This window comes from Eleutherodactylus coqui, chromosome 4, assembly GCF_035609145.1.
Source record: "Eleutherodactylus coqui strain aEleCoq1 chromosome 4, aEleCoq1.hap1, whole genome shotgun sequence".
NCBI classification, from domain to species: domain Eukaryota; kingdom Metazoa; phylum Chordata; class Amphibia; order Anura; family Eleutherodactylidae; genus Eleutherodactylus; species Eleutherodactylus coqui.
Genome location: NC_089840.1, coordinates 32689937 through 32702747, shown reverse-complemented (window position 1 = coordinate 32702747; position 12811 = coordinate 32689937). Strand labels below are relative to the sequence as shown.

The following is a 12811-nucleotide window of genomic DNA, read 5'->3' as shown; positions in this document are numbered from 1 at the left end:
ATATGCCAGCAATGTCCGATCTGTGTGGTGTAAACCATTGGAAAACCCCTCCAATTGCTGTGCCAGTCAGTTTCTGCTCTGTCTGAGACCTTTGCCAACCAGACCTCAGCGGTCTGGTTGGCAAATATTATTGGCAGTCTGACACACCCCTGCGCCGCAGAATCTGAGTAATACATGTTTTTGAGGAGGTATGGAGAATTTATAGACGTCACCTTCTTCCACCAATCATATGTTTTCAAATCTCTCTTCAGAGGTGAGCATCAGATTTATCTGTAATTCCCCATCACCGCTTCCCACATGTGTAAATCAGTAAATCCCTGCTTTTCCTATAATATAACTACTTTTCTTAGAATTCTGCCTTTCCTCCATTACTCCTCCTGGAAATGTATGAATAAATTGACAGTGCGGCTCTATCATTCCTCTAGTCAAAGGGGTGTTTCTACACAGAGAGCACTGATTGGACATTATCAGATGGTAGAGACCCGCCTACTGGTAACACCCAGTTGTCAATGTATTCATAAATTTCTAGGAGGAATAACACAAGAACGGCACAACACAGAGATCTAGGAAGCAGTGTTATATTATGGGGAATACAAGTAATTCCTGAAGCAGTGATGATCCTCTTATAGCATCACTAGGTGATAGATAAGGGGTTCTTGTAATTTTGCACAGCTTCTGTCATGTCTGTCACAGTTCAGAAGTTGTTAACAATGTGGGTCATAGTGCCAACCAATCACCAAAACTGCTGGTCGCGGAGCTCCATTGAGCTTGGTACTGGTACCTCTTTGGTTTCCATTGACCTTCCTCAGCTCTTCTCGCTAAATACAGGCAAGATACTATCTATGGCCTGTATGGAGAGATGGCCATACACACTCAATAGCAGCCAACAGCAATTCCTCCCTACACGCAAGCATGGCGGCAGTGGTCATGTGAACGATGAATGGCACAGGACCACTGCAGAACTTCTAGGACTGAATTGGGGAGCATTGATTGGATGAGTATTGCCTATTTCTTTATTTTAGCCCATTCTCTGCCCTTGGAAACTTTTTTCAAAGCTCCCAGAAAACCCGTATAATTAGTACAGAATTATTGAGTAAAAGAAACAAGATGGCGTTTATGGGCGGACAATCATGTAGTTCTTTGCCGCACATTACATTATATGAGGGTAACTGTACAATTTGTGTAATAGACTCATTTTAGTATCATCAAGTTGACAACCAATGACCGTCTAATCTCCCAGTGGCCTCTAAGAAGCGACGTCACTTTTTTTTTCTTTGAAAAGAAAATACGTTCTTTCTTTACGGGATTGGTGGGGAAGTCGGACTGGATGGGCGGCATCGTCCCCTACCTTCTCTCTGCAGGACGAATTCCTCCTCGGTATTGAATGCTCTCCCTAGAAAAAATATAATGAGTAAGAGACTATTGACATAGCAGAGGTATAGAATACAGGCTGACCGGAAAGGTGAGGTCAAAACTCGAAATCATGCTTTTTGGTGATATTTTTACCAATTCTTTAGTTATTTCTGATATTTAATGAAAACTGAAACTCCGAAGAGATGCTACTTCGGTATAACATATGTGATATGTATGAGAGGTATAGGATACATATACGTAGGATACATAATATACATGCTGATACCAACTACATATGTTACTCCCGTGAAAGGTTGAGTGAGGTCCACTCTGCATGTACTTAGAAGTAACCTACATTAAGACCTACATGTCTTGACCCAAGCTACTACGACAACAAGTCTATAACCACTACCTAGATCACATGTCGATAGCGGCCAGCCGCCTGCACATACAGATGATGGTCAGACAAGAGACCAAGGGGGCTATTACAGGTAAGAGGCACCAAAAAGATGAAAGGTTCCCCTGAGGTGTAGTGGAGGTCACTGGCAGGAGGTCTACTGGGGAGCCTGCAGGAACCAGTAGCTCTACCGTAGGCTGGTAGATGCGTGCTGCTAAGTTAACTCTGAGGGCAGCAGAGGTAATATGGAGTAAACCTTCAACAAAGGTCAATCTCTTGTGTGCCAGACCCAAACCTGGCATGGTAGGCCTAATCGCAAGGCTGGCACCATGTTGACACTGGTCTTCTGCAGGGCTGTCAGGATGGCCTAGCACAAATGGTGTTGCATGATGTAACAGTTTCTTTATTTGAGAAAGGTTACAGCAGTGGATGTTTAAACTTACGGCCTCTGATACTCGAAAGTGGACAATGCAATAGCGGCTGAACATATGGCAGCGGTGGACACCGGGTCAACAAAGCAACTCTGGACTCTAAAACCAGAAGGGGATTCCCTGTCAATCAACAGGGAGATATAGCTCAGGTACCAGGACGTGGCAATACCAGAAGGCCTGGTTGAGTACCCCAGCCAGGGTTGCCAACCATCCAGAAATTCCTGGGCGGTCCGTAAAATTAGGGCACTTTTTTCCAGGGTTTGTGAAAACTATTAGAGGCATGTGTGAATTTTCTGAGTCTGGTGATACTTGAGCAGGTTCTTATGACTGTAATTATCATCCTGGTGGTAATGAGTTTATATCACCATCTGACCTACAGACATGTATCACTTTGTATCCTTTATTATTCATTGTGATTTTACAATGTGGCCATAAAAAACTCTGTCTCTTTGATTTTCGTCGAGGAAAACAAAAAATTCAGGTTGGCAACCCTGATCCCAGCTGGCACCAATTCCTCTTTCTTGCAGACTTTCCGCTGCTCTGCTATGTCTTAGACGTTGCGTACACGCCTTTTTATATCATGTACGCGATACCAGCATTAGCACGGCCCAATAGGACCTGCTGTATCTTTCTGCATATTGCGCAGCAAAGGCCCCCCATAGAAGTCAATGGGAGGTTTGTAAATAGGCAAGGTGATGTGTGAAACACGGTAAAAAGCCGCAGGTGTAAGAACACATCTGGACCTCATTAGGGGTGTGTTGTGCACGAGTGTGAACTGGACCTGAGTGTGCAAAAGGTACAGTACTATACGCAGAACACGTGCGCAAATCAACCTCATTCATGCGCTGAGGCAAGCGTTTATGCGCATACGCTCATGTGAAGCCGCTCTAAAGCTTCAGGATTGTTGCTACACAACCAATTATTTTGTAGGAGTTACGATATGACCCCCCCCCCCCCCCACATGGACACTGTAGGGGACTATCAGGTCGCTGTATGGCACTCTTTATATATGTACTGTATGACATTGTATGGGTGTGCTATTTTTCTGGTGTGACCATGTGAGTTGTTCCATCAGAGCAGGACGCCCTCCAATTGTAGTCACGGGGAGAAAGACAGACGCACCAGGAGGCAGAGTTTTAAAGTCCTTAATAACTCTCCTGGAACTTATAGTACCATATAAATGAGCCACACTGGGAAAGTCTTTAGGGCTATTTGGCCTATAAGGGATTTGTCAGTCACTTTCAGTTCTCTGCAGCCTCCGACTTCATGGGGTACAGAGAGTTTCACTATTTCACTTCAGTTGCAGATGTAGTATCCTGGCTTAGGGTCACTACAGCACTTATGTGGACACTTCATGGTTAAATGTTTTTATTACTTCAAGTGGTTTTGCACTCACATTCTGCTTTATCACTGTTCTGATTACTGACAGGTCCCCCATTCTCATTGGGTTCCCATCACCTAGCAGCAGCTTGGGCAGTGGTTAGTCAGGCAGCAGGAAGAAAGTGAGCCTGTGAATGGAGGATCAGTTAAATAGGTGGAGTGGAAGGAGCTATAGAGTTCCCAGCCAGAGTTGAAGAGAAAAAAAAGTAAGAACAGAGGAGCCAGTGCGGTGGGAAGTGGATAAGTGTGAGTACTAAAGCCAGGTTATGTTGAACATATAGCAAGAACAGAGAGAGAGAGAGTAACCAAAAGAAAAACTAAGGAGTATAGATGTGTGGCCCTAAACTGATAGTAACCATCCAGCAAAGTAAGATGTAAGATGCTACTCTCGATATTGTAATTATCTACCTCAAGCCAATGAAATGCAAACTGTATAACTGTCACCAAGTGAAGATCTCACTCTGCAAATAAAACGTTCCTTTGTTTTACTGTTTAATCCTGTCTCCTGGAGTCCCTTCCCACCATCGAACCATCCGCACTGAGGTACCACACTATTCCCCAGGAAGACAGAAAATTTCCGCTTTTTATTTTTACATTTTACTTATTATTTTGTCTGGAGTAGGTCTCGGCCTACATACGGACTGGCGTCATGAACTTGACAAACCATCATCTTACCCTGCCTGACTTGGCTAAATCAGAACACCATTCACACTGTGGCGTTTTGGGAGAGGGGAAATTAGCAGAGCCACCACCGCTGCCATTGCAATCACCCACACCCCTGCGCAGCCAGTAGGCGCCACACAGACAGAACGTTCAGTGCACCATCCAACTTCAGTGTGCTGGAGATTAGGGGGAGGAGTCAATGATGCACTGAGCATCAGAAGTCAGATGGGCAATGCATGACACTATCTGGGGACATTTTTGGGCACTGCTGCTCTAAATATGTGGGCACTATACTTTGTAGATTTATTTTAGTACTTTTACTTGTAAAATAATGACATGTATGCATGAGACTGACAGAGATAAATCTATGCCTATAAAATCATATTAGGAAATTACAATGTAAATACCTCCCTTATATTCATGGATCAGTAAAGCACTGATGTATTGCATGAAGGTGTTACATAATGTATAACATATAGAACATATTAATCCATACACACTGACATCCATAAAGAAATGATGTGATAGTGCCAAGTACAAGTAGCAGTACCATTTATATGCATCTGTAGGGGGCGGGGGGGGGCATTTAGGTGAAGCCTCCTTAAGCTGCTGGTAAGAAGCCCCGTTTCCAAGACAGGTCCTAGAGGCCTACTAGTATTACGATATTATCCAGTGGCTGGAGCCAGAGAGACAGAAAACAATAGCTCACAGCTAGTAACACAGAGAAATTTACTTAAGACCGCTTTTACACAGGCGACAAAATCGCGCAATTTTCTTGCAATGCGACAGTTCTACAAATCGCATGTATATGAAGCCCGTGCTTCCCAATGGGTTCCTTCACATTAGCAATGTTTTGTAGGCTGCTAAATTGCGAGAAAACAAAAATCGTGGCATGCTGTATACAGCCACGATTTGCGATGTTTTGTAGCCCATGTTTCCCTATGAGGCCTCAGTCAGACAGGCGTTTTTATGTGCGCATGTTTTTTGCGTTTGCGATCCGTATCAATTAAGAACCAGTGCTTTTCAATGGCAGTGTCACATGCAACTTTTACAGTAGGAGGTCCTACTGTTTGTCCCTAAATTAAGCCCTAGCTGCATTGCAAAAAACCCCAAAATAATACATTACCTAACAGGCGCTGTCCGCTCTGCCCGCACTTCTCCTCTCGAAGTTCCAGCACACTTGTATGCAGTCTTCAGCCAGCGCTTCCTGGTGAAAGGGTTCAAAAATTGGACCTCCAGGAAGAACTAGCTCTGATTGGTTCTCGAGTGCTGTAGCTCAGCCAATCACTGCAGCGTTAGATGAACCAATCACAGCCATTGCATTGAATGGCTGTGATTAGTCTATCAAGCGCTGCAGTGATTCGCTGCCAGTGCTTCCTGGAGGTGGGATTTTTGAACCCCCTCAACAGGAGCGCTACAAAGTTGCACGACTTTGTAGTGCCACCAAATCCCAATATCGCCGTGAGAAAACGCTGCAATATCGCACCAAACACAGCTGCGGTATCACTGCTTTATCTCGCAGCTAAATCGTTGTTGCCGTATAAAAGAGGCCTAAGGGAGAGCTGCTGTGATACAGGTTTGTTCTATGGCTACTGTTTACAAGAGGCTATGGCTGGAGGGACCGCTATTGAGTTAACTGCTGGAGTAACGTGCTGGGAGAGAGCAAGTTACATCCATTCTGCAGTACTTCATATTAGGGATCACCAGCGGATGTCAAAAGGCTCTTCAATCATGCTACAGTGCAGCTATTGTCGAGAGTTCGTAAGTGAGGTCGGCCCTTGGTAAAAAAAAAAAAAGCCACACGAACTGAGACATTGAAAAGGGCTACCAAGGCTTGCTGTCACCAGACTTTATTCAGTTGGACCCAAGTAAACCCGTTGGTTCATACACATTCTGAAAGTATAAGGACATTTCCAGAGCTGAGCCAGTTCTTTGCAGGACTTCTTACTTTAGGTGTACACTTTTATTACAGGCAAGCTTTCAGACAGTTATTAACTTAGATTGAATGTACCATTGGTGAATCGTTACTCATTGTTGATATATTGCCTATTTGTTGTTTGAAGAGTGTTAGCAGTATTGCAACCACTAATTACTAACTGCTGAGCACATCTATTAGGAGCTACTAGTGCTAGCCCATGGGTAATTCTACTCGTTTAAACAACAGTAATCATTCAAACAAGTGCTTTTCAGCGATAGTCATCCCATGTAAGGCCTCTTTCGTTTTTACACAACTATTTAGCCGCATTTATACGTTGAGACGAAAATCGCAACCATCTGATGCATTGGTTTTCAGTGTATTCATTCAGATGAGCGATGTTTAGCCGCATAAAAGAACTGCGCCGCATAAAATAGGACATGGGCGACCGAATACGGCAGCCAATTTTATACACTCCCGGAAAAGATCTTGCCCTATCTTTCGGCCGAGATACGCTGGCGGCTCCAATAGACTCCTATGAGAGCTGAAAAAAAGGGAGGGTGAATTTAGGCATGTCCAGCTCTGCAAAAACATTACAGGTGCCTCTATTTAGGCATTAGAAGTCGTTCCGAGGATTTATGCCGACAAGGACTTCCGGGCTGTGGAGTATTTTTTCACTAATAAGCCACAGCAGCCCGTGTGAATGGATGAAAAAACTTCTGAAAATGCTGCGATCTAGGAGGTCCAGCTAAGAAGCAGCAACTGGTAACTTTTATCCGGCCCTCTGGACCCTCTTCTTCATCCCCTGCAGCTGCTGATCTTCCACTTGGTTTACATGCATCACTTCCACAGTAAACACAACAGACTGCTACCTACAATTCCCAGCATGCATAGGGCTTGTCTCCCGCCAACACTGTAGCTCCGCCCACAGCTCATAGGTCCTACAACTTACCAGCACCAACCTCTCCCCCAATCAGAGTGCCAGAGAAGGCGGCTGAAGCTGACAGGCAGGAGCTTCCAGCACTGCACATGAGCAATATAGCACTCCTGTCCTCCCATAATGCACTGCTCACAGGACGTTGGAGGCTATAGACAGGGAAGGAAGTAGCAAATGCGGACAAGATGTCAGAAGAAGTGGAGATCATTTTCAGGTGGACGGTCGTGTGCAGGGATAGAAAATTAAGAAAATTTTGACCGGATACAGTAAACCTATTACAATATGACTTATTGTAATGATGTACATTAGATAGTGAAATGTTAGTCTATACCCGCAATACCCCTTTAAGTGCCTGGCAGTAGTCCCATGTAAGAGTACGCTATTGCTCACCCTATTAGGCCGTCCTAATACACATTTGATACATTGGTGCATAACAGACAATTTTGTTTTTCAATAACTGGATAATCAAGCTGCAAAAAAAGACATTCCGGCATATGGAGATTAGTGAGTCCAGTGTATGGAGATTAGTGAGTCCAGTGTATGGGATATGGATATTAGTGAGTCCCATGTATGAGATATGGATATTAGTGAGTCCAGTGTATGAGGTATGAAGATTAGTGAGTCCCATGTATGAGATATGGAGATTAGTGAGTCCAGTGTATGAGATATGGATATTAGTGAGTCCAGTGTATGAGATATGAAGATTAGTGAGTCCCATGTATGGGATATGGATATTAGTGAGTCCAGTGTATGAGATATGAAGATTAGTGAGTCCCATGTATGGGATATGGATATTAGTGAGTCCAGTGTATGAGATATGGAGATTAGTGAGTCCAGTGTATGAGATATGGAGATTAGTGAGTCCAGTGTATGAGATATGAAGATTAGTGAGTCCCATGTATGGGATATGGATATTAGTGAGTCCCATGTATGAGATATGGAGATTAGTAAGTCCCATGTATGGGATATGGAGATTAGTGAGTCCCATGTATGAGATATGGATATTAGTGTGTCCCATGTATGGGATATGGATATTAGTGAGTCCCATGTATGAGATATGGATATTAGTGTGTCCCATGTATGGGATATGGAGATTAGTGAGTCCCATGTATGAGATATGGAGATTAGTGAGTCCCATGTATGAGATATGGAGATTAGTGAGTCCCATGTATGGGATATAGATATTAGTGAGTCCCATGTATGAGATATGGAGATTAGTGAGTCCCATGTATGGGATATGGAGATTAGTGAGTCCCATGTATGGGATATGGATATTAGTGAGTCCCATGTATGAGATATGGAGATTAGTAAGTCCCATGTATGGGATATGGATATTAGTGAGTCCCATGTATGAGATATGGATATTAGTGTGTCCCATGTATGAGATATGGAGATTAGTGAGTCCCATGTATGACATATGGAGATTAGTGAGTCCCATGTATGGGATATGGAGATTAGTGAGTCCCATGTATGAGATATGGAGATTAGTGAGTCCCATGTATGAGATATGGAGATTAGTGAGTCCCATGTATGGGATATGGATATTAGTGAGTCCCATGTATGGGATATGGATATTAGTGAGTCCCATGTATGAGATATGGAGATTAGTGAGTCCCATGTATGGGATATGGAGATTAGTGAGTCCCATGTATGGGATATGGATATTAGTGAGTCCCATGTATGAGATATGGAGATTAGTGAGTCCCATGTATGACATATGGAGATTAGTGAGTCCCGTGTATGGGATATGGAGATTAGTGAGTCCAGTGTATGGAGATTAGTGAGTCCCATGTATGAGATATGGAGATTAGTGACTCCCATGTATGGGATATGGAGATTAGTGAGTCCCATGTATGAGATATGGAGATTAGTGAGTCCCATGTATGAGATATGGAGATTAGTGAGTCCCATGTATGGGATATGGATATTAGTGAGTCCCATGTATGAGATATGGAGATTAGTGAGTCCCATGTATGGGATATGGAGATTAGTGAGTCCCATGTATGGGATATGGATATTAGTGAGTCCCATGTATGAGATATGGAGATTAGTGAGTCCCATGTATGACATATGGAGATTAGTGAGTCCCATGTATGGGATATGGAGATTAGTGAGTCCAGTGTATGGAGATTAGTGAGTCCCATGTATGAGATATGGAGATTAGTGAGTCCCATGTATGGGATATGGAGATTAGTGAGTCCCATGTATGGGATATGGAGATTAGTGAGTCCCATGTATGGGATATGAAGATTAGTGAGTCCCATGTATGAGATATGGAGATTAGTGAGTCCAGTGTATGAGATATGGATATTAGTGAGTCCAGTGTATGAGATATGAAGATTAGTGAGTCCCATGTATGGGATATGGATATTAGTGAGTCCAGTGTATGAGATATGAAGATTAGTGAGTCCCATGTATGGGATATGGATATTAGTGAGTCCAGTGTATGAGATATGGAGATTAGTGAGTCCAGTGTATGAGATATGGAGATTAGTGAGTCCAGTGTATGAGATATGAAGATTAGTGAGTCCCATGTATGGGATATGGATATTAGTGAGTCCCATGTATGAGATATGGAGATTAGTAAGTCCCATGTATGGGATATGGAGATTAGTGAGTCCCATGTATGAGATATGGATATTAGTGTGTCCCATGTATGGGATATGGATATTAGTGAGTCCCATGTATGAGATATGGATATTAGTGTGTCCCATGTATGGGATATGGAGATTAGTGAGTCCCATGTATGAGATATGGAGATTAGTGAGTCCCATGTATGAGATATGGAGATTAGTGAGTCCCATGTATGGGATATAGATATTAGTGAGTCCCATGTATGAGATATGGAGATTAGTGAGTCCCATGTATGGGATATGGAGATTAGTGAGTCCCATGTATGGGATATGGATATTAGTGAGTCCCATGTATGAGATATGGAGATTAGTAAGTCCCATGTATGGGATATGGATATTAGTGAGTCCCATGTATGAGATATGGATATTAGTGTGTCCCATGTATGAGATATGGAGATTAGTGAGTCCCATGTATGACATATGGAGATTAGTGAGTCCCATGTATGGGATATGGAGATTAGTGAGTCCCATGTATGAGATATGGAGATTAGTGAGTCCCATGTATGAGATATGGAGATTAGTGAGTCCCATGTATGGGATATGGATATTAGTGAGTCCCATGTATGGGATATGGATATTAGTGAGTCCCATGTATGAGATATGGAGATTAGTGAGTCCCATGTATGGGATATGGAGATTAGTGAGTCCCATGTATGGGATATGGATATTAGTGAGTCCCATGTATGAGATATGGAGATTAGTGAGTCCCATGTATGACATATGGAGATTAGTGAGTCCCGTGTATGGGATATGGAGATTAGTGAGTCCAGTGTATGGAGATTAGTGAGTCCCATGTATGAGATATGGAGATTAGTGACTCCCATGTATGGGATATGGAGATTAGTGAGTCCCATGTATGAGATATGGAGATTAGTGAGTCCCATGTATGAGATATGGAGATTAGTGAGTCCCATGTATGGGATATGGATATTAGTGAGTCCCATGTATGAGATATGGAGATTAGTGAGTCCCATGTATGGGATATGGAGATTAGTGAGTCCCATGTATGGGATATGGATATTAGTGAGTCCCATGTATGAGATATGGAGATTAGTGAGTCCCATGTATGACATATGGAGATTAGTGAGTCCCATGTATGGGATATGGAGATTAGTGAGTCCAGTGTATGGAGATTAGTGAGTCCCATGTATGAGATATGGAGATTAGTGAGTCCCATGTATGGGATATGGAGATTAGTGAGTCCCATGTATGGGATATGGATATTAGTGAGTCCCATGTATGAGATATGGAGATTAGTGAGTCCCATGTATGACATATGGAGATTAGTGAGTCCCATGTATGGGATATGGAGATTAGTGAGTCCAGTGTATGGAGATTAGTGAGTCCCTTGTATGAGATATGGAGATTAGTGAGTCCCATGTATGGGATATGGAGATTAGTGAGTCCCATGTATGAGATATGGAGATTAGTGAGTCCCATGTATGAGATATGGAGATTAGTGAGTCCCATGTATGGGATATGGATATTAGTGAGTTCCATGTATGGGATATGGATATTAGTGAGTCCCATGTATGAGATATGGATATTAGTGAGTCCCATGTATGGTATATGGAGATTAGTGAGTCCCATGTATGGGATATGGATATTAGTGAGTCCCATGTATGAGATATGGAGATTAGTGAGTCCCATGTATGACATATGGAGATTAGTGAGTCCCGTGTATGGGATATGGAGATTAGTGAGTCCAGTGTATGGAGATTAGTGAGTCCCATGTATGAGATATGGAGATTAGTGAGTCCCATGTATGGGATATGGAGATTAGTGAGTCCCATGTATGAGATATGGAGATTAGTGAGTCCCATGTATGAGATATGGAGATTAGTGAGTCCCATGTATGGGATATGGATATTAGTGAGTCCCATGTATGAGATATGGAGATTAGTGAGTCCCATGTATGGGATATGGAGATTAGTGAGTCCCATGTATGGGATATGGATATTAGTGAGTCCCATGTATGAGATATGGAGATTAGTGAGTCCCATGTATGACATATGGAGATTAGTGAGTCCCATGTATGGGATATGGAGATTAGTGAGTCCAGTGTATGGAGATTAGTGAGTCCCATGTATGAGATATGGAGATTAGTGAGTCCCATGTATGGGATATGGAGATTAGTGAGTCCCATGTATGGGATATGGATATTAGTGAGTCCCATGTATGAGATATGGAGATTAGTGAGTCCCATGTATGACATATGGAGATTAGTGAGTCCCATGTATGGGATATGGAGATTAGTGAGTCCAGTGTATGGAGATTAGTGAGTCCCTTGTATGAGATATGGAGATTAGTGAGTCCCATGTATGAGATATGGAGATTAGTGAGTCCCATGTATGGGATATGGAGATTAGTGAGTCCCATGTATGGGATATGGATATTAGTGAGTCCCATGTATGAGATATGGAGATTAGTGAGTCCCATGTATGACATATGGAGATTAGTGAGTCCCATGTATGAGATATGGAGATTAGTGAGTCCCATGTATAGGATATGGATATTAGTGAGTCCAGTACATGGAGACTGGTGAGTCCAGGGTATGGAGATTAGCAAATCCAGTGTGTTTAAATGAGTGAATCTAACAAATGGAAATTAGTGAGTCTGGATGTGGGGATTATTGAGTTTGGTGCATGGAGATTAGTGAGTTTGGTGTGTAAGGACTAGTGAGTCCAGAGTATTGATATTAGGCGCTTAAAAAAGGTGAATGAGGCAGCCTGTGGCCAAGAAGTCCTGACCCAAGCCTAAACACTATGTAAATTACATGCTGGACTGAGGACAGATAGGATGAAGGGGCACATTATAGGCACTGTATGGGAGCCCTCGGGCACTTGTACACACAACATGGCACTATTTATAAGCACTTCGTCCCCCACCCATCTAGAGTGACTGACTAGATCTCTGTGCTTGTGTCATCAGCAAAGCTCAGGCAGAAGATAACTCACTGCTCATGTCAATGATGACCTAAACCAGGCAGTCCTACTCTCTGCTCTTTATCGTGCATGCATGTGATTGTAAGACACGGCTCCTCTTAAAGATTTTATGACCTTTCTTGTACATATCACTTTGGTGTTGGCTAGACTTACTTAA

The 12811-nt window shown here is 42.8% G+C and overlaps 1 protein-coding gene across 1 annotated transcript in view; it reads right to left on the bottom strand.

The window, feature by feature from the left end:
- The window catches only part of LNP1 (leukemia NUP98 fusion partner 1), a 48304-nt gene that overhangs the window by 17291 nt on the left and 18202 nt on the right, over nt 1-12811 (bottom strand). The window contains exon 3 of the mRNA XM_066598536.1: nt 1349-1393. Coding sequence (XP_066454633.1) covers nt 1349-1393 — 45 coding nt within the window. The remainder of the gene's footprint in view (nt 1-1348; nt 1394-12811) is intronic.